General features: G+C 39.7%; 8 protein-coding genes across 13 annotated transcripts; 4 read left to right on the top strand and 4 right to left on the bottom strand.

Moving 5' to 3' along the window:
• Positions 1–2: 2 nt before the first annotated feature.
• On the top strand, positions 3–2,821 carry LOC18018027 (protein IQ-DOMAIN 1). 2 transcript variants are annotated; one of them, XM_006398691.2, is made up of 6 exons: positions 3–237; positions 506–584; positions 673–996; positions 1,202–1,423; positions 1,713–1,832; positions 1,934–2,821. In XM_006398691.2, the coding sequence occupies exons 2-6, from the start codon at positions 525–527 to the stop codon at positions 2,579–2,581; spliced, it is 1,374 nt and encodes a 457-aa protein (XP_006398754.1). In that variant the 5' UTR covers positions 3–237; positions 506–524; the 3' UTR covers positions 2,582–2,821. The 2 variants fall into 2 exon arrangements, with proteins under 2 accessions (XP_006398754.1, XP_024011840.1); XM_024156072.1 differs by having other exon boundaries at positions 16–237; positions 511–584.
• Positions 2,822–3,194: 373 nt separating this feature from the next.
• Positions 3,195–4,831, top strand: LOC18018026 (mitochondrial import inner membrane translocase subunit TIM14-3). The gene is made up of 3 exons (XM_006398690.2): positions 3,195–3,387; positions 3,940–4,118; positions 4,500–4,831. The coding sequence occupies exons 1-3, from the start codon at positions 3,385–3,387 to the stop codon at positions 4,654–4,656; spliced, it is 339 nt and encodes a 112-aa protein (XP_006398753.1). The 5' UTR covers positions 3,195–3,384; the 3' UTR covers positions 4,657–4,831.
• Positions 4,832–5,005: 174 nt separating this feature from the next.
• Positions 5,006–8,004, bottom strand: LOC18018025. Of its 2 annotated transcripts, none has more exons than XM_006398689.2 (7): positions 7,792–8,004; positions 7,068–7,554; positions 6,564–6,755; positions 6,234–6,473; positions 5,887–6,104; positions 5,525–5,779; positions 5,006–5,449 (listed from the first exon to the last, which is right to left on the bottom strand). In XM_006398689.2, exons 2-7 carry the CDS (start codon positions 7,483–7,485, stop codon positions 5,198–5,200), a joined length of 1,575 nt encoding a protein of 524 aa, XP_006398752.1. In that variant the 5' UTR covers positions 7,486–7,554; positions 7,792–8,004; the 3' UTR covers positions 5,006–5,197. The 2 variants fall into 2 exon arrangements, with proteins under 2 accessions (XP_006398752.1, XP_024012524.1); XM_024156756.1 differs by having other exon boundaries at positions 7,876–7,973.
• Positions 8,005–8,476: 472 nt separating this feature from the next.
• On the top strand, positions 8,477–9,939 carry LOC18018024 (40S ribosomal protein S23-2). The gene is made up of 4 exons (XM_006398688.2): positions 8,477–8,634; positions 9,099–9,254; positions 9,352–9,478; positions 9,596–9,939. The coding sequence occupies exons 1-4, from the start codon at positions 8,630–8,632 to the stop codon at positions 9,734–9,736; spliced, it is 429 nt and encodes a 142-aa protein (XP_006398751.1). The 5' UTR covers positions 8,477–8,629; the 3' UTR covers positions 9,737–9,939.
• A 151-nt stretch (positions 9,940–10,090) lies between these two features.
• On the bottom strand, positions 10,091–14,253 carry LOC18018022. Its single transcript, XM_024156746.1, is given in 6 exon segments — positions 10,091–11,087; positions 11,089–12,064; positions 12,157–12,416; positions 12,827–13,016; positions 13,156–13,332; positions 13,460–14,253. Coding segments are annotated over 2 exon segments (1,941 nt in total). The 5' UTR covers positions 12,045–12,064; positions 12,157–12,416; positions 12,827–13,016; positions 13,156–13,332; positions 13,460–14,253; the 3' UTR covers positions 10,091–10,102.
• Positions 14,254–14,618: 365 nt separating this feature from the next.
• LOC18018021 (F-box/LRR-repeat protein At5g02910) lies at positions 14,619–16,479 on the bottom strand. Its single transcript, XM_024156740.1, has 3 exons — positions 15,467–16,479; positions 15,209–15,382; positions 14,619–15,099 (listed from the first exon to the last, which is right to left on the bottom strand). The coding sequence occupies exons 1-3, from the start codon at positions 16,424–16,426 to the stop codon at positions 14,770–14,772; spliced, it is 1,464 nt and encodes a 487-aa protein (XP_024012508.1). The 5' UTR covers positions 16,427–16,479; the 3' UTR covers positions 14,619–14,769.
• A 758-nt stretch (positions 16,480–17,237) lies between these two features.
• On the top strand, positions 17,238–18,855 carry LOC18019120 (protein ECERIFERUM 2). The gene is made up of 2 exons (XM_006398684.2): positions 17,238–17,717; positions 18,073–18,855. The coding sequence occupies exons 1-2, from the start codon at positions 17,238–17,240 to the stop codon at positions 18,661–18,663; spliced, it is 1,071 nt and encodes a 356-aa protein (XP_006398747.1). The 3' UTR covers positions 18,664–18,855.
• A 784-nt stretch (positions 18,856–19,639) lies between these two features.
• LOC18019119 (E3 ubiquitin-protein ligase UPL4) lies at positions 19,640–26,897 on the bottom strand. 4 transcript variants are annotated; one of them, XM_024156900.1, is made up of 16 exons: positions 25,618–26,250; positions 25,410–25,520; positions 25,174–25,290; positions 24,918–25,076; positions 24,669–24,830; positions 24,367–24,516; positions 24,154–24,275; positions 22,956–24,060; positions 21,313–22,500; positions 20,994–21,224; positions 20,803–20,907; positions 20,638–20,718; positions 20,493–20,561; positions 20,259–20,387; positions 20,072–20,155; positions 19,640–19,951 (listed from the first exon to the last, which is right to left on the bottom strand). In XM_024156900.1, the coding sequence occupies exons 1-16, from the start codon at positions 26,248–26,250 to the stop codon at positions 19,886–19,888; spliced, it is 4,512 nt and encodes a 1,503-aa protein (XP_024012668.1). In that variant the 3' UTR covers positions 19,640–19,885. The 4 variants fall into 4 exon arrangements, with proteins under 4 accessions (XP_024012668.1, XP_024012665.1, XP_024012667.1 ...); XM_024156899.1 differs by adding an exon at positions 26,704–26,897 and having other exon boundaries at positions 19,886–20,155; positions 25,618–26,286; XM_006398683.2 differs by adding an exon at positions 26,719–26,897 and having other exon boundaries at positions 19,886–20,155; positions 25,618–26,286.
• Between the last annotated feature and the right edge of the window lie 696 nt (positions 26,898–27,593).

Below are 27,593 nucleotides of genomic sequence, written 5' to 3'. Positions count from 1 at the left end.
CAGCTTTGAATCCATCTGTCTTCTCTCTCTCTCTCTCTCTCTCTCTCTCTTGGCAATAATCAATAATGATAATGTGAAGAAGAGAAGATATCTTCGCACCTCAGCAAAGATCCAAACCCACCGGTTCTTAAGCCTTTTCGTCTTCTTCTCCGATAAGCTCACATAGAAGCGCGTTTGTTCTCTTGAAGCTTTTTGAAGCTCTTCTTCTACCAGATCTGGTGTCACTGTCTATCGCAGGTAGGACTCCTGTCCTGTGTGTTCCTGATTCGAGGTCGTTTCAGTGTCAATTGCTGAGTTAATTGCAAAATTTAGCTCCTAGATATCGAGATCTGCCAATAATCGTGTGATTTTCTTAAGTGGCGTTTGGTGAATGTTGAATTTTTTTTTTACTTAATGTGTCTTACGTGTTTGCTCAGGAGGAGTGTATTAGAGATCACTACTAGATTTAGTTTCCTTTGAGATAAATTTGATTTTTACACTTTTTTGGTTCTGTGTGACGAAATAGCACAGAGAACGGTGAAGAGATGGGCAAAAAAGCAAAATGGTTTTCTAGCGTTAAGAAAGCTTTCAGCCCAGATTCAAAGGTATGAGATTTTTGTGAATATCAATTAATAATGCGAATTCATGATATTCTCGTGTCGCTTGACATCATGATGCTTGATGTTTTCTCAGAAATCGAAACACAAATCGCCCGAGAGCCCAAATGGTGTGATTTCTAACCCTCCGCTGGCTGATAACGGCAGACAATCTTCTTCTCCTCCCCATGCTCCTCCTCCTCCACTTGAGGTGAGAGTAGCTGAAGTGATTGTTGAACGGAACAGGAATCCCTCCCCTCCTTCCACAGATGTTGTGAATGCTACAACAACCGATATTCCTGTAGTTCCATCTTCATCTGCTCCTGAGGTCGTTCGTCGTGCTACGGCTCCTCGGTTTGCTGGAAAGTCAAACGAAGAAGCGGCTGCAATCTTGATTCAGACGATATTTAGAGGCTATTTGGTATGTTTTGCTTATATAATTCGACTCTTGAATTGGATTAATTTTCTGCAGAAACTTGCTTCCTTTGAATTTCATATGCGATGGTGACCAAGTCGCTTGATTTTGTTTGACACTGCTTAACTGAAAATAAAAACTTTTCTGGGTTCCTTGTTGTTTTGCTGTTGAGTTGCTTTGTCGAGTAATAACCTTATCTTGTTTGATACAGGCAAGAAGAGCACTGCGGGCAATGAGGGGTTTGGTCAGGCTAAAGTTATTGATGGAAGGATCTGTTGTTAAACGGCAAGCTGCAAATACTTTGAAATGCATGCAGACTCTCTCTCGTGTACAGTCACAAATCCGAGCTAGGAGAATCAGGATGTCAGAGGAGAATCAGGCTCGGCAGAAACAACTCCTTCAGAAGCATGCCAAAGAGCTAGCTGGCTTGAAGGTCTCTTGCTCTCTCTCTCTTTCCATTTTCTTCTTTTTACTCAATGTTTCTTCCTTTATTCTGGGTGAGAGGTGATAATCACTGCTAAGCATTTAGTTGGTATCTGTGTAGGATGGTTACCGGTTTTTACTTAACAATCGTCTCAGTTTCATGGGCATTATTATTCGTATACTAAAAACTGTTGTGTCTTCATAGGCTACCTACTTACTCAATTGTTCATTGTTTTCTACCTAAAAATGGAAATCTTTGAGTCTTCTTGACTTATGCTAATAGATTCTATTTCTCTCAGAACGGGGATAACTGGGATGATAGCATTCAATCGAAGGAAAAAGTTGAAGCGAATTTGCTGAGCAAGTACGAGGCAACAATGAGAAGGGAAAGGGCATTGGCCTATGCATACTCTCATCAGGTAATCCAATCAATGTAACCTAAAGCTGCATCTGTGGAGAGATACAATTAACACATCCATAAAGTTGAATTTGTGGCTCATTATCATATGTTCACCTGCAGCAAAACTGGAAGAACAATTCTAAATCTGCAAACCCGATGTTCATGGACCCGAGCAATCCGACATGGGGTTGGAGCTGGCTAGAGAGATGGATGGCTGGTCGGCCATTAGAGAGTTCCGAGAAAGAACAAAACAACGACAATGCCGCCTCCGTTAAGAGCTTTATAAACCGTAACGAAGCCACAAAATCTATACTCCGCAATAACTCAACTCAACCAAACACACCATCATCCGCAAGAGGCACCCCAAGAAACAAAAACAGTTTCTTCTCTCCTCCAACTCCCTCAAGGCTAAACCAATCCTCCAGAAAATCTAACGACGACGACGCCAAAAGCACAATCTCGGTCCTGTCGGAGAGGAACCGTAGACACAGCATCGCTGGTTCATCAGTCAGAGATGACGAGAGCCTCGCTGGCTCACCGGCTCTACCGAGCTACATGGTTCCAACTAAATCAGCCAGAGCCAGGCTCAAGCCGCAGAGTCCATTAAGTGGTACGACACAGGAAAACGATGGCTTTGCAGACAAGGCATCGGCTAAGAAACGCCTCTCTTATCCGAGTTCACCTGCATTGCCTAAACCACGGCGGTTCTCAGCTCCGCCTAAGGTGGAGAGTGGCGGCGTCGCCGTGACCAACGGGGGAGGCAGCTGAGGTATTTATTTATTGTCTTTTTCTTAATATATTTCCACTTTATGGATGTGTGTCCGAGATTGCTCTGTCTGTTATGTGTTCCCTTCTGTTCGTAATTCATTTGTGCAGTGTAAGCGCCTGTCATTTATTTTTTACTATAATAAATTATATTATCCGACGATAAGCTTTGCCTTTTTTTTTTTTTGTTTATTTGAATATTGAAGAGATTTATTTATATTGGAACAACCCCGTTTGTATTTATTTATAGCAGAAAGCTAGGGTTGTAATTTGTATGCGTTTATCCTCAAAATCTCAATCGATACCTTTTATTGTTTTATTAATTTGTAAAAAAATCATGAATCAAATCCAAAATTCTCTTCTTACTACTCTTGTCTGAAGTTCCTTTTTTGGATTGTTTGTTAAGGTTGCAATAATGCATTGTACTTATGCATTTTCCTATAAGTGCAAAATCGGTTTGATTTCCTGTATAAGGAGATTATATGAATACTGCAATTGGCGAGAAATTATATGGAACCGTAAGCATGTCATAAACGATGACCCTCTGAGGGAGAAGAAGGTATTGACTTTGACTCACCTAACCGACCTTATAAGAAAAAAATCAAAAATTATTCACATAACCGACCACTTGCCCACGCAAAATATAAAAATAAAAAGACGCAGAGTTTTTAATCACCCTTTATTTCCTCTTCAAGAACCCTAAACCCATCCGCATCCCCAATTCGATAATTGAAGAAAATAACATTTGTTTGATCCGATTGAAATTTCTCTGCGCAAAAATTATTTCTCGCAAATCTACGTGAACAATGGTAAGTTTGTGGGTATATTCTTGTTTCCGTAAAGTCTGGATTTTTTTTCCGTTCTTCATCATTATCGCTGGACGCTCGTGGGAGATTATTTTGGTGATAGTGAAGCGTGATTAGACCAGAGTTTATGAAATCCATTTTTATTTCCTTCCACCAGCGTTTTTTAAATTTTCCCTTTTTGTTCGCATTTGTTTCATCGCCGTGTTTGATTAATCTCTCTCTCTCTCTCTTTGACTAATTGCGGAAAATCTGGATATTTTAGTGAGGAGTGTCGATATTTGTTGAACAATCAGAAATTTTACTGCCTAGACGGCGTCGACATGATATGCTTGTTGCCCAAACGCTTAAGAATCTCGATTTTTTAGGTAGTTTTGGTGGTGTTAATCAGTCTTCGTTATATGTTGAGTTGTCACAATAAATGGATACTGAGACGATCTATCTGTGTTTCTGTGATAGCTATTGATTTTTTACTTGTTCTCCTTGATCTCAATGGGAAGTGTGTTCCTTTTTCTTTTTCTTGGGTATCTGACGTTACTTGTCTTTCTGGGTACACAGGCTACACCAATGGTTGCAGGTGCTGCTGTAGCGGCAGCTGCTATAGCTGGTAGATATGGTATATTGGCTTGGCAAGCCTTCAAGGCAAGACCACGCATGCCTAGAATGCGCAAGTTTTATGAAGGTGGTTTCCAAGGTTCAATGACACGGCGAGAAGCTGCTCTCATTCTTGGAGTCAGGTGTGTCACACCTTCTTAAACTTATCTTCGTCTTTTTTTCTTTTGCTCCTCAATTGAAATGGAGTTGCGATTCATAAAGCTTGATACCAGCTAAAGTTAGGTGAATAACCTTGAGTTTGTGATGTGTAGTTTAATAAATCCGACAAATGCAATAGGTGTCAAAGATCACACATTTGACCTTTTAGGTATTGTTGGGTTTGAGAATCTGGTTGCTGTGGTGTTCTGCAAGTTTTTCTATGTCAAAGTAGTAGATTTCGATGCCCATGATATCCACCCAAACTTGTAGTTCATGTCTTTGAATCCTTTTTTTTCTTCTTCCAATTCTTCTTTGGTGGTCTTGACTGAGTTTTGTGTGTGTGTGGTGTGTTTTACAAAAAACAGGGAGAGTGTTGTGGCAGAGAAGGTGAAGGAAGCTCACCGGAGGGTGATGGTTGCAAACCACCCGGACGCTGGAGGCAGCCACTATCTTGCGTCTAAGATCAATGAAGCCAAAGATATGATGCTTGGCAAATCTAATAACTCCGGTTCTGCATTTTGATTGTCATGATGAGCTTGATAAACGTAACCCAACGGAACTCTGTATTTTTTATTTGAATTTGTCTTGAATGTTGCCACCATTTCATGATGTATATCATTACGATTCCAAAGAAACATTGATCAAACAACTCTTTCTTCTCTATTTTTGCCAAGCAGATAACTTTTCTGCATGTAAATGTTTAATGGCACCCATTACAAAGAGCAGCTACCTTAAATAATTTTTTTGATTTTTTAAATATTTTTGTGATCTTTTCACTAGTGATGCGGTCAATGACTGAACGCAAGTGCCGTAAAAGAGTTGCTGCAAATCTTGTTAATAACCCATTATTTATTTCGATTATCACATGTACTTGTTTAATGGCTGAATATAACACTTCCTATGTCAAGAAAACCGTTGACAAATTCCCTTTCACTAAACTCTTTTTAAGTCTTTAGAATGTAAAATGTGATCCAAAATAAAATCCTGCTTGGTGTATAACCCTAAAAATGTGAAAAAAAATATGTAGCTTTGATTTCTATAGTTTTCAACCGCTTTTACTTCTTTACTCTTTGGTGGTTGTAGTAGAACTAGTTGTGTCCTTATGTGCCTCCGTCTCGACTAGAGTTTCTTTTGCTTTCTCAAGCTGCCCTTTGGGTTCTCCGAATAAAGCATAGAAAATCTGTCTATGGCAATCATCACAGAAAAAGTAGAAGGAGAGATGACCTTCCTCTGGAATCTTATGTACAGTAGCTTCCGGAATCATCCTGCTGATGTAGTCACTCATTGATGGTGGAGCAACCCGATCATCCATTCCCTTTAAGACACACGCAAGACGGTTTATTTAAAACATCAATTTTACAGATTAAATTTATGTACATTGTATTATTACCTGCCATATGTGAATGGGTTTTCGAAATCCAATTAGTTCACATTCGGCTTCACTGTACATTGACATGAGCCAAGAGAGGACACCATTAGTTGTACATTTCTTCTGTGTGCGGAATTCGGAAAGAGTAAAACCCCAGCTCGATACTTGAAGCACGGATTCTTCTACAAATGGTTTTGTGATTCCTTGACGAACGGATTCCTCCACGTTCCTTTGGTAAAATTCTTGGAAAGTAGGATCTTTGAGTAGAAGTTTATCCTGAAAGAAAGAAGAACAGAGTTAGCAAATATGATACCCTCTTTCTCCAAGAGCATTTTCAAGCACATTTGATCGCTCTGTGATCAAACTATGGATGAAATTTATACCTTTTCTCCTAATGATAGTGACATCCACTGATCGAGATGATCAAGTTTACCAGAGAGAAAAGATCTACGGTAGAAGAAAGGAAGAAGAATTGGAAACCGGCGTGCTATAAAGTACATGAATTTCCTCTTTGTTAACCATTGTTCCCATGTTTTCACCATCTCTTCCTTGGCCATGCTTGGCTCATATGGATTGATCACCGGAGACACCATTGCAGCTCCTGTAGTTTCACAAAACCAAACACAAATGAGAAACGGTCTATTGGTTGCAAACCATCACAGTGTCAAAATCATGAATAATATTCTAATGATATGAAACGTATAAAGCAGTAAAGGAACATTGTTTATACCTGCAATTTTATCCGGGAAGTATTTCATCGCAGACCATGTATGCATACTACCGGTAGAGTAGCCGAGTAACCAGAATTTATCTACGATTCCGATAGCAGCTGCAAGGTTAATCATATCCGAGGCAGATGAGCTAAGGTTTCGACCTCGATGAGGGTCACTCTCTCCGAACCCTGGAAGATCATATGACACTAAACGGACACCATACTCTTCAAGCAATGATTTCTTCACTCCAGGGATGCCTGGAACATCATAGGTAATTTCAATCATTAGATGACAAAAGCTAAACGTAATGGGAAGTAACTGAAACAGATGGAAAACTACTTGGATACCTGCAAGTCGAGAGGAAAGAAAAGAATGAGGCGTAACTAAAGAGTATCTTGCTCTTTCAGCTGAAACACCCAGCTCCTGGTAAGCGACATATCTACCATCTGGAAGCTGTACACGGGTTGCACCGGTAGGATGTATTCGCAGTTTTGTTATCACTGGCACTGGTCTATCCTGCTCCGGACTAAAGCTTAATGCTGCACTTCAAAGTTGAATATGTCAATGCAAGGAATCAAACCATTGCACTAAAAGAGTCTCTTACAATACTGCTATTTAGCTTTATATATGCAGCGATAAGCTAAACATCTCTAATCCCAAAAATTCCTCAAAGATGTATCCCAATATCTAGTAGCTTTCTTCTAAACATTTCTATAACTGTTAAGAGCATGGCATTGCAATTTAACTGCATGCAGAGAGTTGACATAAATACAGGTTACTATTGTGAATAAGATTCTGAGTAGTAGACAAAAATACTAAGCCAATTTCGCAAACAGATGAAACTGATTTACCTGCGAGTGCTAAGAGGAAGACGAAGAAAATCACAGGCCATGCGTGAATCGGATCACGATCCTCAGGCAAGAAGTCGTTCATAAAGCTAAGCTTCTTCGAAACTTTAGCCGCCGGTTTCCCAAGCTTCCGCACGACGAACGAGTCATCGGTCACCACCGTCTGCTGAACAATGTCCTTGCATCCTCTCGAGAGGTCAACAAGCATCTCTCCCCACGATGTCATAAACCCCGTCACTTGATCTTTCAACGTCTCCTTTGCTTCGGATCCGGATCCATCCACCGACATAAAACCCGATCGCTTTGACCCGGATTCAGTAGCCGCCGTGAAATCGATCGGCGCTCCGTCGTATCGCAATCCGGCGTCAACGAGACTCGCCAGCTCTTCCTGCCACGTAGGCACTCCTCTAATCTCCTCCATCTTCTCAATCTCTCGATTTTTTCAGCAGCATTCAAACTCCGCTCCAACCTAAAAATCCCTAATCTGAACCTAAACCCGAACCAACAGGAACATTCAGTTTTATGATAAGACAGACGAACATTTAAAGAAACAAAAAGCGACAGAGAGAAGATGCGCGAGAATAAGCTGCCAATGACACCTTTGCTACTAGTAAGCGTGAGTTTCAAGCTCTCCATTTTATTAAATAATTCGGAAAAAGAATTTCAACAACGAATCATATCTCTCTTTTTACTAAAGAAAGCGAAAGGAGACAAAAGTTTATCTTACCTAATGAAGTAGAAACAGCTAGACACAACAACAATACTATGGTCTGATTCGAATCGCCACTTTATTCTTCAGCCAAACTTTTACCTCATGTTCTTCTTCCTTTTCAATATTCTCCGTCGCCTCCTTGATTTGACTGGTTTAGGTAAAAAAGTCTCAGTCCGCCATTGACGAGAGTCTCGAGCTCTCACTCTCTCTCTCTTCTTAATTTCATCTTTATTTTTTTTTAGCTGGAGCATTAATAAATTATGGACCACTGGATCAAAATTCCCTTTTTTAAATAAACGCTTCTCGTTTGTACACGTCGGTCTGCCGTGGCATCGACGGTTAAGTGGTGGGGACCGGCTGAGCCAGCGAGTGTCGTGTGGGCGGTTTACTCTGTGTGTGTCCCTTTTACCTGTTACAGCCGGTTTCGTAAGGATTACTGGGTTATGCTGACGTGGTGGTAGTTGTAGGTTATGGTGGGGTAGGTCCACGTGACTCGTGTCCAGCGTATGCTTTAAGATGAAGGAGGTATTTATTCCCTGTATGGCCGTATAGATTATAGAGAACAGACATATACGTATACGTCATCTGGACCGTCTGTTAGATCCAACGTTTAAGAAGAATATGAGCTTTTAAAGAAAATGATTTAGGCAATTTAAAAAGCCCAATATGTGATGGGCCTTTGTATTAATGGATCGAGTTTTAATAAATCGCCTGAGGTATAGCCACCAGCTTCACATATATTAGGAGTCACTGCCTTCACTGGGATTAGGGTTTTCACAGCCGCTTTAAAGCTATCTCCTCTTGCTTGCTGCGAATACCTCTTTGCTGTTGATCTTCTCCTCCATCTACAAACATGGGGTACGTTTCTCCTCTCTTAGATCCTTTGTCTTGTTTCTCTATTTGCTCTTTTAGCGTTTTAGCAATCTGTTTTTTCCCATTGTTTTCGTGAATTATGAGTGATTTAGTCGAATCTGCTCTAATTTTTTGTCGTTGGAAATGGTGTTATGACTCGAATTTTTATTGTGGCATCTGACAATCAATGACTTCTATCGGAATATTGTGGCAATGTGTGTTCTTTTCTCGATATGTATTTTACCCATTTTCTTTTCTTTTCCTTATGGATCCGCAATAGACTATATATAATTTTGCTAAGTGCTTAACCCAATAGATACGAGCTAATCTTGAGATAAAGAGTATAATAGAACCCATGTGGTAGATGACTGGTTGTTTGATTTTCTCTACGCTCTAGTTATTAAAGTTTATATTTTTCCTATCCTATGATCTCGAAGCTGAATGTTGTATATTGTGGGGTAATGTAACAGTAAGACAAGGGGTATGGGAGCTGGGCGCAAGCTCAAGAGACTTCGGATTAACCAGAGGTGGGCAGACAAGCAGTACAAGAAGTCTCACCTTGGAAATGAATGGAAGAAGCCTTTCGCTGGATCATCTCACGCCAAAGGAATCGTACTCGAGAAAATGTAAGGCCTTTTTTCTATAAAAAAAAACAGGCTTCATTTATCTGCTTTTTTGAGTTTCGACATTGTAGCAGATCTGACTTTGTGTTTGATTATGCAGCGGTATTGAGGCTAAGCAGCCTAACTCTGCTATCCGTAAGTGTGCCAGAGTTCAGCTCATCAAGAACGGAAAGAAGATTGCTGCTTTTGTCCCCAACGATGGTTGTTTGAACTACATCGAGGAAAACGTAAGTCGAATTGACATGCCTTTTTTTAACCTAATTATCAAACGTGAATTAGTTTCTGTCAAATGTTGAATCAGTTTCTGTCAAATGTTGAATCGTTGTTTGTTAATGTCGTTGCAGGACGAGGTCTTGATTGCTGGATTCGGTCGTAAGGGTCATGCCGTCGGAGATATTCCCGGAGTTAGGTTCAAGGTCGTGAAGGTGTCTGGAGTTTCACTCTTGGCCCTCTTCAAGGAAAAGAAGGAGAAGCCAAGATCTTAAACAAGGCGTCAGACTTTTGAAACTTATTTTGATGTTATAAGCACCTTTTGGTAGTTCAATCAAAAAGAACTCTTTGTGTTCTGTTCTATTCTACTTTAAGATTCAAAACTTGCTGTGTTACCGTTTTTTTATGAATTTTGAGTTTAGTCCCGATCTTATATACTTTTGAAATAGTTTCTATCTTATGATCAGTGGTTTTTCTGCCTTTTTCTGCCTAATCTTAAACATCCAAAATCTTTGCCTTGAATCAGTAAGAATCTTTTGCTCTTTACAAATATTGCGATTTGGTCTCATCACAACAATTAGCTCTTCTAATCATGTCAAAATCTACACTTTGAAATTAATCAGACGTCTACAAATTCGTTTTCAAGTGGTTATGGTGTTGCTCTGTTTGGCTTTTGGGCAAACAAACTTGAGGCTGTAACTTAGAAGAGAAGGCCCAAAGATGCTGTATTTCCCGGAGCTGCTGAAGGCAGTCTTTGCGTCTTCGCCACTTTCAAACACCACTTTGGCTCTCTTGCCTTTCTTCATGATCTGAGTCTCCGATTCTCTAAGGGGACCGTAACGGTTAAATATGCTGTTCAGCTTTTCTTCGGATGGAATCTTTCCTGAATCCGCAAACTTGAGGATCAATGCATAGGGTGCTGATGAATCTGCACAACAGTCTGTTTGCTCTTTCGAGCCTGAACCAGCTGATTCTTTATTCGCAGGTAGGATCTTCTTTTCTGAAGAGAGTTTCACATCCCTAGATACTGATGTCTCAGTGATACTCGCCTTCTTAGAGTCATCATTGAGTTTATCGCAAGATATTTCCTCAATGACCTTTTCAAAACCTTCATAATTCGAGGGGTCTATGCTGATTGATTCAGGTATCCCCTTTGCGGTTTTGTCTTCGTGAAAGCTCGAGAGCATCTCATCAGGTACGATCTGATCTTTTGAAGAAATCATTTTTTGGGCAAGCTCTTCAAGTTCAGGCTTCTCCCTCTTCTTGCTCTCAACTTCCACTTTTGAAGTAGAATTAGAATAACTGCAAACGTTTGGTGTAGGAACTAAAGAAATCAACTCGCGTTCCACTCTCAAAGAGATAGCCTCAGTTGCAAAACATGGGGTAGCCACCTTTTGCAGTTTCCTACCCACTGACCAATTAATTTCCTCATCAGAATTATTAGATGCTGAAGCCTCTTTTTGCCGGTTGTTCTTTCTCTTTTTCTCAGGCTTACCGGAATTTGAAGACTCAACATTCCGCTTCTTTTCAGAATGCGACTTCCCATCCAATTCCTCAACTGGTGTGCTCCCTAAGGTTTTGTTTGCGACAATATCGGACAAAGTCTTCTCTTTTGTCTTTTCATCAAGTCCTGACCGACCTTAGAATTGTTTCGTACTTGGGAAAGTTAAGATTGCTTTGCCATTTTTGAAAAGCCGATAACTAAGCTCGGATATTCACAAACTGCAACTTATCAGTCTCACCATAACTCGGAAAGCAAGCTAACTGCTTCATATAATCCACAAATTTTGCAGGTTCGAAAAAGATGGCACTCGATAACTCGTCTCCACCGTATCTCACGCTTGAGTCCTCTCGAATTCCAGGATTGATTATACTCTGAGTCTTGAGTTTGTTATAGGCTTCCTCTGAGATACAAGGGCAAGATAAACCAAACTCTACTCTCCTTGAAACCTCTTCCAAAGCACAATCAATAGCATCTTGAAACACTGGTGAGTTACTCTGCTTCTCCATCTGTGAGAAATGCTGATGAAAAGGCTTTATCACGGATGCATCATTCCAAGCAAAGCTGTAATCCCCAAAATATGCAACAAAGAGTTTTCCTTTCTTGAAGTGCTTCATCGCTTTTACCGATGCAGCAGATGCATCAAACACTTGTCCAGGCCACCATGGATAGCTCCTTACTTTAGCCCAAACCAAATCTGAGCCAGAGAGCTTCAGATTCTCATGTTTTGGTTTCTGCTTTCTTGGGCCATCAAGAACTCCGTTCTCGCAAAAACCCTCAGATTCTGCATCAGAATCGTTCTCAGTCTCACTTCCGTTAGTCTCTACATCTAAATCTTGGGTCACAGTTCCAAAATCAGACTCTTTACTTACAGAATCCTTTTCCCAAACTCCATTTCTTTTTTCAATCCCATCATTACCTGCAAAGACGCAGCATTTTCGCTCAACCCCAGCTAGCTTCACTAGTAAGGAGCCATCAGCTAGGGTTTCAAATGACTGAGCCACTCCACTCTCAGACCTCAGCGCATTGCCGCCAAAAACAACGTCCGAGTCCGATTCAACTCCTCCCGGTTCCCTAGACATAACGAGTACCCAAAATAAACCTAGAAAATGGAGAAGAAATTTGCTTCAGTACACTTCCATTAAAGAAAAAGAGAAGAAAAGAGTCCCTCATACAAGAGAGAACGAAACTAACCGAAGAATGGAGACAGAGCGAAAAAGATAAGAGCCAGCAGACCTCTAGTGACCGGGACGGCGATAGTTCTCCGTCGACGGGAGCTCAATTTTTGGGAAAATAAATGAAGACCTCCGGAGAAATGAGAGTCGCGTTTTTATGGGGGTTTAGGACAGAGCGTACGTGTACGTCAAGGGATAGGCCACGTGGTACAGTGCTTGTTTTGTCGCGACTCATCATCACCATCTGCATGTCCGATGTCTCTAACGTCCCCCTTAAACCTACATTGTAAGGTTCAAAATTCAAAACATAGGTTTGCTTTTCCTTTCCTTTTGTATATTTTTATTTTCTAGTCGACTTTTACTTCCGCAATTGCTTTTTCTTTTTTAGTCGATGATTCTTAAGATGTGTGTTTGACCGTAAGAAAATAAGAATAATTGAATATCCATCGACTTGTCAAATTTAAATGGCTGATTGATTGTAATCGTAGCGGTATCTTAACAGAAAAACGATGTCAGCAAAGACTTTCTATAGTTTTGCATTAATCGTTTGGTTGATAAAAAAAAATTCCAAACACAAATAACTTCATTGGAAAGAGAGCCTCTAAATAAAAGAATAACAAAATGTTCTATGAGGTCCAACGATAAAAAAAAAGACTCTTGAGTTGAGTCTATGACAAAAGATATCTCACCATTGTTGTTTTCTGAGAAAGTGTAACTCCCAGTCGTATAACAATTGTCTCCAGTGTTTCTCAGCAGAAATTTCATGAACGAAGTCATGAGTTTCGGCTCAGACCAAGTCTCCAAGGCCACATCTTTCGGTTTCCAACATTGACGCGTACACAAGCTTTTCCAATGCAAGTAGTTGGTAAGAGAACACTCCTGTACGTAGAATATAAAGAAAATGTTTCATCATCATGCAAATTGTAAGAAAACTGAATATAAACCCTCTCAATATATATATATATATATATATATATATATATATATATATACTAAAAACAAAGAAAACTGAATCTACCTCTATGGTGCTGCAGTCGTCATCTATCTGTAGTTTTAGTTTCTTTAATCTTGGTGAGTTTTGTAGCATCTTTGCTATACCAGGAATAATTGATTGATCGAGGAGCGTTTCAAAAGTCAAAGCTTCGACCTTGAGGGTCGGAATTGAAACACCTCAGACCTCGGCAAGAGATAACATCTACCAATTTTAAAAGAAACACATACTGTATTATAAGGATTTGATGTTCTGAGAGCAGAATCATATTTTGACAAATGTGCTTCACTTAAAACATTTCAGCTGAAGAAAGAAAGGACAGCTTACTTACCTGAAGAAAGAAAGCCCCACACAAAGTAAGCTTCTCCACATTCTGCAACTTTTCTAGCGTCTTTAAGACCATCACTTGAAGCGAATCAGCTAAACCGGTTTCAGGATCAGAAAAGTCTTCATGCAAGAAAAGAGGACGCCTTGAACAGTAGATGTTCACGTAAGCTTCGGTTAAAGAAGAGACATCCACTACCACATTGTGACTCATCACTGTGTGACAATCTCAAAAATTGGACATGTGGTGCCACGATCTGCGTTGGTACCAAACCTTGTATATCCAATCTCTTTAACTGCAGAGATTTGCTCAGATCAAGAAGCTCGAGTTCAGCACACAATGACAAGCTCTCAAGCAGTGGCGAACCAGACAGGATATCAGCACAGGAATCAACAGAGATGTCCAAGACACAGTGGTGCCTGTAGGAATCGTATCCATAATTCCACCTTCGACCACGAGTTGCTTTAGAGAGGAACTGGTGTAGAAGAAATCAGGAAAACTGTAATGCCCAGAATAAGCATAATGCAACTCCAGAGACAGCTTCTCCGTGTTGCGAGACATGGCAAACTCGATCAAGCTGTCAATCTCTGGGGAGCGTTGCGCCTGATGCAGAGATGGAAACTCATGATTTTGGGAGCCGAGTAGCTAGCTAGGGTTTCTTTGATCGAATCAGGTTCCGCCGATCTAGAGCAATCGATGGAGAGAGAAGGGGTCTTGGACCATACATGCCTCCATCGCTTGGACAAAACCGAGGTTCTGATTGCGTACTTAGTCGGAATTAAGGACAAGATATGTTGGAGGATCACGTCGGGTAAAGAGCTGATGAAATCCACACCTTCAATTGAATCTCTCGCTCGTTTGATTTTACGGCGGCTATGGCGCCGTCTCCCTCTCGGAGAACGTTCGCCATTGGCATCACACCGTCGATTCGTTTCCGTTCTTCTGTTTAAGCGGCGGCTAGATATTCAATTAATGGGCTGAAACCAAAAAATGTTTAACCTATTGGGCCAAGAGCCCGAAACAACATTTTTTGTCGATTTTAAGGCCCGAAACAACATAAAACCGAGACATAACATGTCCCGACATAACATACACTTTTTGCCAACATAAAAAAACCCACTATTGAGTTGAGTCTCTGATGACAGATAACTAAAAGTGTAGAAAGTGGTCAACTGAACAATTCTACTGAAAAAAATCAAAATACAAATAATCTGAATTTGAGATTCAGTATAATTGTTATTGTGAGATTCAAACCTAAAGCCTTACGATACATATTTAACAAAGGGTTTTGCTTTGATCAAATTGATACATCATCATTATGAGAAAGTGTTGGATACATTTTTAACATGGCTTTGCTTGATCAAAATGAAGACATTTGTTTTGTGCGAAAGTGTTGCTGCCATTGCAAGAAGCTCTTCAAAACCTGATGCGTCAAGGTAACCTACCAAGAGCACAACCATTGCTTCTAGACTTGTTGTATATCTCAGTAAAAGTTCCATGAACGAAGCCACAAGATTGGACTCTGCATATTTACCCACCAACATCGAAATGGTCTCAATAGAGCCCGGGAACAACATGTCCTTTGATCTCCAGCATTGACGCTGATTCAAGCTATGTGAACGCAAGTAATTGTTGAGATGCACTTCCTGTAGAACAGAAAACAAAACTATTTCATCAAGCAAGTATCTCAGATTTTAACAGTATGAAACAACAGATATATAAAAGCGGATAAAAGAGGTTTCATGGTAAAGATACCGATATGATGCTGCATTTCACGGTGTGTATTGTTAGCTTTCTTAATCCAGGTGAGTTCTGTAGAAGCTTTGTTATACCAGGAATAACAGACCGAACAATCATTGTTTCAAGTGTCAAAGATTCGACCTTGAGCGTCGGAAAACGTACACCACAGAGAGCCGCAAGAGATAACATCTGAAAGACATGTAAATATCGTTAATAACAGAACACAGACCTCATCATTCTACAAGAGGCCTTAGACAATTGCGGAAACATACCCTGAAGAAAGGTAGCACCAACAGTTAGCTTCTCCACATTCTGCAACTTTGCTAGCATCTTTATCACATTGCCTTGAAGAAAATCAGGCGTAAGAGTTCCAAGATCGCAAAAGTAGATGTTCAGGTTAGCTTCGGTTAAAGAAGAGACATCCACTAATCTACATGGTAATCGAGAGTGTCTCAATCTCAAACAATGGATATGCGGTGCCACAATCTCCGTTGGACCGAGAAACCAATCGCTTCGGTCCATCTCCAATCTTCTTAGACACGGTGATTGACTCAGATCAAGACACCGAAACTCATCACAGAACAGCAATTCCAAGCTTTCAAGCAGCGGACAACCAGAAAGAATCTTAAGAAGGGATTCATCGGAAAGCTTACAGTAACTCAAAGACAAGTTCTTTAGAGATGTCCAAGACACTGTGCATCTGGGTATCATCACCACAGATCCAGAGTCGACCAAGAGTTGCTTCACAGTGGAATTGGTGTAGAAGGAATCAGGAAAATTGTAATCCCTGACACGAGGATCACGAAACTCGAGAGACAGCTTCTCGGCGTCGTGAGAAATGGCGAACTCGATCCAGCTATCGACAGGCTGAATCCGATTGACTAAGCTGGTTCGAAGATGGAAGCTCGTGATTTTGGGAGCCGAGAAGCTAGCTAAGGTTTTGTTTATCGATCGGGTGACCACTCTATGGCTATCAATGGAGAGAGAAGGAGTCTCGCACCATACATGCCTCCATCGCTTGGACAAGACAGAGGTTCTGATCGCGGACTTTGTCGGAATAGAAGAAAGGATAAGGTGGAGAATCGCGTCCGGCAGAGAGCTGACGAAATCGAAACCGTCGTTTGAATCGCCTATCATTCCGTTCTGGTGAGGGTTATCGGAGAGATGGCTAGAGGTTTCAACGGCGGCAGTGGTGGCGCCTTCTTGCTGCCGGTAATTTTCAGCCATGGCCATCGATTCTCAAAATATCTCTTCCCCTTTTTGTGGCTGTATTATTATATTCTGACTCATTTTCTAAATTTTCTCAAAGCGATATATAATTCCTGATTTCCTAGTATACTTCTCTTTCTTTCCGTGTTTTAATGGCTTTAATTAACGATAAATCTGATTGCCATAGGAGGCCCATAACCAAGCCCAATAAACCCCACAACTATTCTATTTTATAGGAAGATAGATGTTCTATCATATTATTGTGTAGAATCTTCTTGAGAAGTGAGAAGACAAATGGTTCTTGAGAGGACAAATGCAGATAGTAGTTTTGGAGTAATTAGTTTTGCAACCGATGAATTAATAACGTTAATAACGACGATAGGCAAATATGTTGTAGGTTGCAACGTCGTCGTATTGAGTATCCGCATATGCTAGACTGCTACTAACGGAGGTCGAATCATTAAATGCAAGTTTACACACATTACGGTTTTCTAAAATGAAATATTACTCTACTTTTTCTGCACCAGGTAGTAATATAAATACTAGTCAACTACAAATCTTGACTGATCAGGTCTCAGCAGTCAACGATCATTAAAAACTCCATCTTTACTTTTACGCAAATTGAGAATAGTTAATGCAAGTCGGCACAAATTGGAGCTGTATTACCGTTGGTTTTTCCATGATGAAATCAATTAAAGCACATTTCTTATACTACTAGCTTTTATCACAAATTAAGGAAATCTAGTTTTTTTTATAGTAAGGAGTAGTAAATAACTTTATGTTCCTATAAGTAGCAGAGGACCATCTTAAGCCAAATTCACAGATTATAGCCAAAATGGAAACTAAAATCCCCAAATCGATGATCGCCGGAGTACAGAGCGTCATGCCGGTTGAAGTGACGCAACATCGTAAAGTCCGTTCCATAACCGTCGAAGATCCAGTCGGAGTAGGAATATTCCGGCGAACACTAAACATGGTTACGTACTACAAGCAAGCAGAAGCAGGTGATAGTGGTGAGAGAGGGTGGCTAGTCGCCGGTTGGATCAAGGAGTCGTTAGGGAGAGCCTTGACGGAGCAGCCGATGATTTCCGGTAGGCTGCGGCGGAGAAGAACATCGACGGAGGAGGATGGTCTAGAGCTAGAGGTGGTTGCTAACGACAGTGGCGTTAGGCTGGTGGAGGCTAGGTTTCCGGCGAGTTTGCCGGAGTTTATTGAGATGGTGAAGAGAGACAAAAGCAGAGCTGAGGCAGAGACTGTATTCTGGAGAGACATTGATGAAGATAATCCTCAATTCTCTCCATTGTTCTATCTTCAGGTTATCTAACGATTAATCATATATTTACATTTTTATCAAAATCAAATTCTTCATTAGCAAAAAAACAAATATCATAAATTATTTAGTGTTTGAATCAGGGGTTATCTTTTAATTAACAGGTATAACTCTCTATATTTCAGTTTTCCTTTTTTCAGTTTTATTTTCATGGTTATTGGATTCGGAATTTTTCTTTCTTTTTTTTGGCTTAGAAATTTTTTTTCATTTAATTAATATATAAAAAAAAAGAGTTATTAAACTTTGTTAAAGATTCTTGGACTTGCAATGTTTCAGCAAAATCAGACAAGCCATGATAATGAGATTGATTTTTTCCTTTTATGTATGTCAAAATAAATAGGTGACTAATTTTGAGAAAGGTGGATACGCGATTGGGATAAGCTGCAGTCTATTGATAGCTGATATCCTCCTTGAGACAGACTTCTTGACCAAATGGGCTCAAATCCAAAGCTCTTTAGCTCATTCCAAAACCACACTCAAACCAATCTTCCACCTCCCATCACGCAAGAAAGACAAAGACCTTGGTCATTTCCTCGTTGACTTTTCTAGGTCACCCTCGGTTCTCGACCGTGGAGAACCCCTTGTTTTCCGGGCCAAAACATGCTCGGAGATGTCACTAGCCACCGTGAAAGACACTGTCCGCGAAAGAGCGAGTTCGGATGTATTCTTGTTCGTCAAGGAACAAGGCGATGGTATGAAGGTAGAGATACATTCGAGATCAGATGAAGCGATTAGCGATTGCGATTGTGGTGGCGTTTTGGAGGAGACAGTCGTTGGAGTAGTTAATGTGAGTTTAGCGTTTCAGGACAAATTGGAAGGCAGTTCATGTTGGGTTGGGTCTGTCTCAAAAGGACTTGTGCTTGTCGTCCCATCTACTTTTGGAGATACAAAGTCGGTTGCCAAATTCGTTGTCGCATTGCCAAAAAAGTAACTCATCAATATCAATGAGATAACTATTTAATTGTATGTTTCGATAGTTGAATAATAAGTGTTGTCAATGTTTATGTAAATCGAAGAAGCAACTACGTATTATAATAGTTTTTGAGATATTGATTTTGGTATCATGTACACTGTTGGTATCCTGTGATGATATTATTACATACAATTTGTAATAAAAAGTCAAAAAGTGCTATTTTTGTAATTAAAGTTAAAAAGTGCTATCTAGAGTACTGAACTCGATTTATATAACTGAATGTGTTTCGATGGAAAATATGTCGATCGTAATAGTCTTTTAGAATCATAACTATCTTTTAATTGTTTAAAAGACAAATAGACGATAATAGAAACCATTTTTAGTGTGTCCAATAAAACTTTATATGTAGGAAAACTTTATAATAACATCCAGTTAATGGATCTGAAGTTTCTACTAATTATACAAAAGAAAAATATAATCCTTATTATTTTGGTTTAAAGTTTAAAATATCGACGTAACATGTTGGCAAGAAAAAAAAAAAATCGCATTGATATCGAAAGTTAGATCGACGAAAACAAAAGAGAAGAAGATAAGGAAAGTCGCATTAAACCGAATTGACATTGCAACTACTAATGAATACATATACGAAGATGGCTCAACCATGAGTTTGCACACACACAAAAAAAACATGCAATCTCATAATGAGATAGGGACAAGTCTATACATAGATAGCATGAACATGTGAACCATCGATCGCTTTCCTTATTCTTACTTTGGGATTTTTCTTAGTCTGTTTTATAGATCTCGAAAATCCCAAATTCTAAAATGATCGGTGGTTAGTGGTATCACAAGTCTATTATTAGTTTATGGAATTAAATTAGTCAAGCCGATTTCACCTGATACGTCCTGACCATACCAGCTACGGAAAATGCTTCAATTTCACACATTTCGGATTTTGTAATCCAATTTGTCAAATTAATATACAATAATATTATAACTTTAAGCTGATTTATTTATTTATATAGATATACAAAGTTTTCCCATCAAGTCCAAAAGAGAGTTTCTTTTTTTTTTCTTTTCTTCCTACTTCTACTGATTACTAATCTTTTTGTACATAAATCCTAAAAGAAGAAAACTTTAAAGCCATGAGAAGAAGAGCTTCCTCTTGTTTCTTCTGACAAATCCACACTTGTCCCTTCACATCACCTACCGCTTCTGCTACTTTTTACAATAAACTAATTTAAGAGAGATGAAAGGAACCTTGACCTTCAGTTATGGCATAAATCAACTTCTCCTTCATCTTTTCCTGCAAAACACAGACAAGTAAAAACAAAACACAAGTGAGATCGATCCTGAGACCGGGTTTTGTCCAGAGAAAAACCGGAGTAAGAGAGTGGTTAACAAAGATGAAGAAGGGAGATGTCACTTTGGAAGAGTAAGGTGGAAGCTTCAGATAATTGGCGCATGTCATCACACTAGGCAGGTCGGTTTCTGAAGAATCGCTACCGTGCTGTTGAAATGAAACAGAGCAATACAAGACTGATGAGAAACGAGAAAGATTATAACATACATATAATGTGCGAAAACCAGAGAAGTTTTCAGTAACAGTGGACCTTGCGGACAATTGTAAGTTTGGGATTGAGAGACGCCAAACCGCCAGGAGGTAACCGAGGACATCCGGTTACAAATTGCAGAAAAGCTCGCTGTTGCTCCTTGTCAAACTCATGCAGAATCTCCAGCAACTGGAATACATAACAATTAAACCTTTAGTTTGAACCGCGAAAACAAAAAAAAAATGAAGAAAGAAAAGTAGTTGACTTGAGTTAGAAAAAAAAAAAAAAACCAACATGTTCAACTGGTGGACTGCTAGAAGTATATCCATGATCAAACTTGATGTGATCCAAGACTTCATTCATCTGCAAAGGAAGTATTTCGTTTTTCAGCTGACGAAAGACCGGTAAACAAAACCGTAGCACCTGAAGGTTAACTTACATTAAAGAGATCGCGTTCTCCACACAACATAGTTTCCAGTTCTTCTTCATTGAATATCAGAAGATGTTCAATGGGGAAAACCTGGAAGCGTGTATAGCAAAAGGAATGATTTACGGAAACTTTAATCTATAGACAATTGGAACCAAATAGAAGAACGCTACGTACTTGGTTAAATCCCGACCGGAATGCTTCCACTTGTTTTCGGATCCCGTTACATACTGTGGCATTGACAATAGCCTTGATATATTCCTCAAGGTTATCCAAATTTACCTAGAACGAGAAGAAGAGTAGATATTAATCCACATGCACAGGGAACTTAAAAGCGATTTGTTCACGATACTGAAATATTATGGTACCATGTCATTAGCATAGTGGAGATCGAGGACGTAGTCTGTGTAGCCAGGCAGCGCAAATTCAAGACAAAGGTCCTCAATCTTCGTTCCACGGAAACTTAAATCATACATGGCTGCTCGGGAATCACTTTGTGCTTCTGCGATAACCTTTCTCCTACGTGCCAGAGCTTGCAATTCCACCAGTGTTTTACAAAGTTCAGGGTCAACGAAGTGGATGTCAAATGAACTCAACTCCTACAGGATAAATGGTTCCGTAAGATTTTCCAAATGTCGGAAAGAGACATACATATGTAAAATGAGATGCTTGAAGAACCCAATTTACCTGCCCGAGAATAAGTTTATAGAAAGCTTTGGAGAAAGGAAGATCTAAGACTCGTCCATCTTGTAGAGCCTTTGCTACCACTGTCCCCAAAAGAACAAATTTCTGCAACACACCTGGAAAAGCTGCTGATGTACCTGACCAAGGGCGTGGAAAGAGTCCTGAAGCATACCCCAAAGCTCCCGGGTCTTCGCTTGATTTTCCAACAAAGGATCGAGTACTCCTCCACATACCGAGATCAGGATTTTGAAATGCTCTACTGACAAGTGTATAGAACTCCAGTGTTGGGCCAAGACCAGTTCCGACTTCTTCATTGTATTCCACCTCAACGACCACCTTCTGTTTGCCGTATAACTCCATCATTTTTGCAGCAGACTCTAGAATGTTTTCCCGGCAAGCTAAGAACTTTTTTCGAGGTAAACTGCCAGACGCTGGACGCCCTTCGCCATGAACATTTGAACTGCTAAGGTGTTGTGGATGATGATGGACTTGCTGTGAACCGAAGGCTGCAAGTCGGAAGTATTTAGATTTGACTTCAAAACTAAACAGAAACGGGCATGAATCCATTAGATCATTAAACCATGGTGGCAGACCGCAGGTTGACACCGCAAACGAATCACGCAGCTGCTGCTCTAACTTCTCTGTAAGCTTACTACTAACAAATTCAGCATATGGCACAGGACGAACCTGCACCCTCAGATCATCCAAATCGTCCAGCCTACCTTCACCAAAAGCATTAACCCTTTCATGACAAATCAGGTGAAAGAGAAATCTGTTCATGCCCTCCAGACTCTTAAGCAGAAACAATATGTCATACGCAAGAGGACTTGTCCCTTTGAGGCGCAAAGCAAGTCTATGAGCAAACAAGTAGGATAGAAGCGGGTGATACTCATCATTGTCCATAGATTCGAGAGGAAACACATTTTCATGAGAATCTGCAAGTTGTGGAGCCCTTTCATAAGTGATGTCGTGCGGTCCACTCAGCTTTGAACCGTTGGTAGTTTCATTTTCAGATTTTAGTTTGTGCAAGAGAATTGCCTGGTATACAGTCAAAGAGCGGTCTAGTTCAAGCCCTTCCAGACGAAACAAAAGTCTAGGTAGCGGATCCTCCTTCTCAGATGAGGAAATATTCTCTTCTCCTGAACCATTACATAGCCCTCGAAGCTGCTCCTGTTCTTCCTCTTGAGATCCCTTCACACAGAAAAAATTCCAAACACGCAAAAGGTAAATTTACTGCAACAACAAAAAATGAAGCTTGGAGAAAAGGAAAGATGCCAAGGAAGTCAACTTTTTCTCAAGTAAACCAACAGCCAAAACACTACCTAATGCTCATCTTGAATTCAGAAGGCTGCTACTCGGGGAAGTCATGAAAGTGTAAATAACGTTTATGATGCAAAAGTGAGAGCTAATGGTGGCGCAGCTAATAGTTAAAATCACAGCCAATACTTTTATACCATCTTGAAAACTTCACCATTTGGAATTTATGGAGGAAAGAAGAAAAATCTGTTCCAATACATAATTGCTTCCCTTACACTCATATTGGAAACGTTTGAATCCCTCCTAATCAAAGCAAAACCTGAAGATAAAAGAAAGACTGCACATGCTACTTCTGTGAGGCTAAAGATTAGAGGCATTTTAGAATTTACCTGTAACTGTGTTGCATCAGAACTGTCAATATCCATATGACTTGAGCTTTCACCTTGACAAGATATCGAAGTTGACTGCAATTGAGAAGACTGACATTCTATAGCTTCATCCTCTGCTCCGACGGAATGTAAAGGTTCCAAATTCACTTTAGGCCACATGTATTGATCGACATCATCCACGTAGCAAAGTGGGTCAACGGTGACAAAGTCTTGGGAGTAATCACGCAAACAAGTCTCTCCCTCTGCTTTAACAAAACGAACTCTTAAGCATGGATAACTTGTGCAACGTCCATTCGGAACAGCCGCGAATGAGTTCCTTTGCTTCAAAGATTGGCTTAGAACAATTGGAAAGTTTTCTAAAGAAGATAGGGAACTTTGGAGCTTCTGTATTAACACGGATGAAGTTGCCTCGCCATCAGACCAAAGTAATCTTGTGAACACTTCAAATCTCTTACCAACAAATGGTAAACTATCACATTCAGGATCGCCTTTGATAATTTTCCTTTGATAGAGTCCATTAGACAGGTAATTTGCCAGCGCCTTTACAATTCCACTCTCTGTAAATTCAAAAGTGGACACAGATTCCCGTCCATTCAGCCTTTCCATGATTTGATTCCATATTGACAAGAACTTCTCATCATGCAAGACATGTGAATCATTAGGTACAGTCATCAAATCGCCAAGTGCTACCGACAAGTTCTTGAGGTTTTGGAGAACATCTGTCAAGCCTTTCTCAGAGTCGAATACCCCAGGTCCAAAGAAACTCTTCTTGATACGTGTTGCGAGAATGTAGACAGAATCAGTTTCAATCTTACAAGTTTGTGAAGAAGAGGAAAGTGATTTTTCAAAAGACTGGCACAAGCATTTCCCATTCTCTTTCACAACAGGCTTTTGTGAAAAGTCAGCTGATCCTTGAATGAACCCAGATACTGGATTCTGCTGCCCCCTATCAGAACTTAAGAGTGCTTCCATTGCAAAAAAAACACCCTCCTTTATAAAGGAATTCGAAAAAGCATCTCTGTATTTCTCAAGAAGCACTTCAGCAATCTGTAGTGCTACAACGACCACATGATGATCTTTCCTTGCCAAAATGCCCGCCAAAACACTGCAGCATCATGGAATGCAATGTCATTAGCTAGAAAACAACAGGGTTAAGTCAGCTTAAAGCTCTGCAGTAGAAGATTTAAAAACAAAGTACCTTGAAATGTTAGCATTCTTCAGTAACTCGACAAGATCGTCTGACTTACTCAAACATGTCAGCTTGTGAATTGCTGATAGGCAACCATAAGAAACATATACGTTAGCTCCAGAATTTAGCACCTACAACGAATTCACAAGATACAAACTCTTAAGACAGAATTAACCAGAAAACCCATACGTACAGAGCATAAAATTGTATGTCAGAAATAACCTTAATCATAGCAGGAAGCATGTCGGCTTCAAATTGTTGCAAGAGATCAGGCTGATTGACAAGGAAACTTTCCTTTTCCAAGGCAAGCTGATTACCCTCTACAGGTGAAGCTGGAAGAAGCTCTATTACCAACTTCAATACTTCATGCACCTGAGTGGTGAGGTTGGTTTCCACCACAAAAATTAAAATCATCATCATTGCACTCCTTCCCCAACAGCTACTTTGATAAATGACTATTTTGATGAAGAAAAATCTGATGGAGTACTAGAGATTATTTGAGTGATTTAAGAAAAAACTCAAACCTGGTTGGAACATGCATTGATGGGATGTGTAGAAGACACTGAATGTGAAATGTCATACGTGGACATAATTTCTTTTAGTCTGTAGCCAATGTTAAGCTCATATAACGATCTAAAAGCTAAAGTTGAACCAGAAGATAGTTTTCTTAGCAACCCAATCACGCCCTGCTAACAAAGCCAAAGTGCATGATGTTATCTTTATGCAATCAGCATTAAGGACGGTCATCGAAAAGGAGAAGAGATCTCACGTACGTTGTAAACAGGTTGAGATAGGGTAGTGCGGCTATTCAAGTTTAAAAGATGTGTGGACTGATGAATTAGTCCATGCCTACACAGTTGATCCAACAATGCAGGTGACTGGCTAACTTGATCTGCTATTTTTGTTAAGCATATAGCCACATTCTCGACCAACTGCAAACAGAAACATATATGATATCACTATTTCGCACAAGAATATCTATTTTAGTGAAAAATAAAATAATATAAAGGCACTGAGGATCATTCTGACCTGTCGATCTTCATACTGAAGAAGATTGCATAATATTGGAACAGCATCCATGAAAGGGGAGGGAGACTCAGATGGAAGCTTCCTACATATATTCACCACAGTAGAAATTGCGATTCTCTGATGCAAAAGCGGTGTTCAAATTCGATAAGTCTCGAAAAGTCACACATTCGAGTTTAAACAAAGTCACAGATAACAGGCAAATCTGACATAGCAAGGTCAATCTTGAGATGGCTAACCTGTATGCTTGTTGAGAAGAAATCAATAAAAGAAAGCACTGCCATAATTGCTCCAGCATTCAAGCATGCTACTGGCTGATCTCGGGATATTTTCTCAAGTGCTTGCAAACACTGGCCAAGTCAAAAGTTAGTATTACAAAAGTAGCTCTCTTTCGGCATTAACAAAAGAAAGAAAAGAATCTCACTCTGGCGAAAAGTATATTAGTACCTGCTCAGCAACGTCCAAGTACTCAATAGTCAATAGTCTTTGGCAGAGAGCAGGAATAGTCTCATGTCTTACAAGAAATGCTACTGACCGTGGGTAAACATCACACAGGTAAGTAATTGCTCTGATGGCGAGCAGCATGATGTCTGCATTGCTCTCGTGCTTAGCTAACTTAACAAGCATGGGCGAGAGACTGTCGGCCATTCCGCTGGACAGTGAATCTTCAGTACAAAAAGACAGCACTTCACATAGCTCTGTAAGACCAGTTAACTGCAAAGAAGGATCGGTTTCTGCAGTCAAACTCGACAAGAGTGAATTCAATTTCCCTTGATCATCAGATGATCTCCCTCTCTGGTATTCCTGAAGCACCCTCTGCCTCGGATCAGCATCATCAGAATCGCAAGATCCATAGTCGGAATCCTTGTCTTGTTCCTCATCTGATCGACTCGAATGGGAAGCAGATGAAGAAGTATCCATGTCAGCGTCAGCGTTTTCATGTCCTGAACTCGTGCCATTAGCTTGAGCTTGGACAGATGATCCAGATGTGCTTGGCCTGAAATCTTGTGAGTTACAAGCTCTCTTATCAGCAGGTAGCTCTTCCACAACCTCCATTCGTTTCTGGCCTCTGTTCTCCATCACTTTTATCTTCCAGTCAAAGTGTATACTTTCAACCTATCAACCAAATGATCCAAAATTTCAAGTCTTTATATACGAAGATGCCATACAACTACAAGAAAAACTCAACAGAAAAAAAAAAGAGAGAGAAAGAAGATGAGAAAAGAGAAATCAAAACGAAATTTAGGGTTTTTTCCGGGAATTCTAATTAAAACCACTGGTCCTCAAATTCTCCAAGAATCAAAACAGACACAGACGATCAGTTTCACAAGAAAAATCAAAACAAGCACACACAGACGCTTCACTGGCAAGAACAAAAAGAAACAGGAAATCTATTAACTAATAATCGATAATAGATATGAAAACAGCAAATTACGATCAACTAAGAAGGAAAAAAATAGAAGAAAGAAGATCATGATCGCAAAAGAAAATCAAAAAACGAAAAAGAAAAAGAAAACTCTGGTAATCACACACCCTTTCAAGTCTCACCAGATTGACCCAATCTCTAAGAAGAAATCAAGAGGCTTTTGATTGGTATCGGATACCTAAAATATTCTCTCAGAGATTGAATAAAAAGAGGAGAAATCTAGGGTTTTATCCTCGGAAATTAATCTCCAGAAAGAAAAAATCACACAGATACTACAACAATAATATCTATGTAAATACTTTCCTTGCTTATTTGCTAAGACGCTGGTTGTTAATTTAGACAGACCTCTAATGTTTCAAGAAGTTATCCTCTGCGGACGTGCACACAGGAATCGATTGCTTAGATCGGACGGTTTTAAATTTGTGGAAAGGAGATCCAAGGGACGTGAATTTTTGTATGCCGTCTCTTTTCCGATTATGGGATTAGCACCGCCTCATGTGGTTGCTGTGCCACGTGTCGTCATTAGCAGTTGTAAACCGTACATTAAAGCTTGCTTTCCTTCTTGACAAATTAATTTCGTCTTTAATGCATTTGATATTTAATAGCCTAATTAATTAGTTTTTTGTTTTGCTTTTACACGGCCACTTAAATTGAATTCTAATTATATCAATGTAACATTATTAATGCACTTATTAAGTCGTTACTTAAGGGTTTCGTATAGGAATGTCTAATAAAGACACGTCAACTCATGAGATCAAATATATTATGCCATCGGAAAATACTACATAAGTTCAATAGTATATCAAATCAATAATAGTATATCAAATCAATCATAGTATATCATCCATTTAAAAAAAAACCCCAGAAAATCAATAGTATACAAAAAAAGTAATTTATCTTATTCAGAAGTTAAAAAAAAATGTCTATCGAGCAGACTATTATTGATCGAGAATCTGAGAATTCTCTCCGCAATTGATTATTCCATATATGCATACAA

The sequence above is a fragment of the Eutrema salsugineum genome, unplaced genomic scaffold, assembly GCF_000478725.1.
Source record: "Eutrema salsugineum unplaced genomic scaffold, Eutsalg1_0 scaffold_2, whole genome shotgun sequence".
In the NCBI taxonomy this organism is placed as follows: Eukaryota; Viridiplantae; Streptophyta; class Magnoliopsida; order Brassicales; family Brassicaceae; genus Eutrema; species Eutrema salsugineum.
The sequence above is the reverse complement of the archived record's forward strand: the minus strand, read 5'-3'. Positions and strand labels throughout refer to the sequence as shown.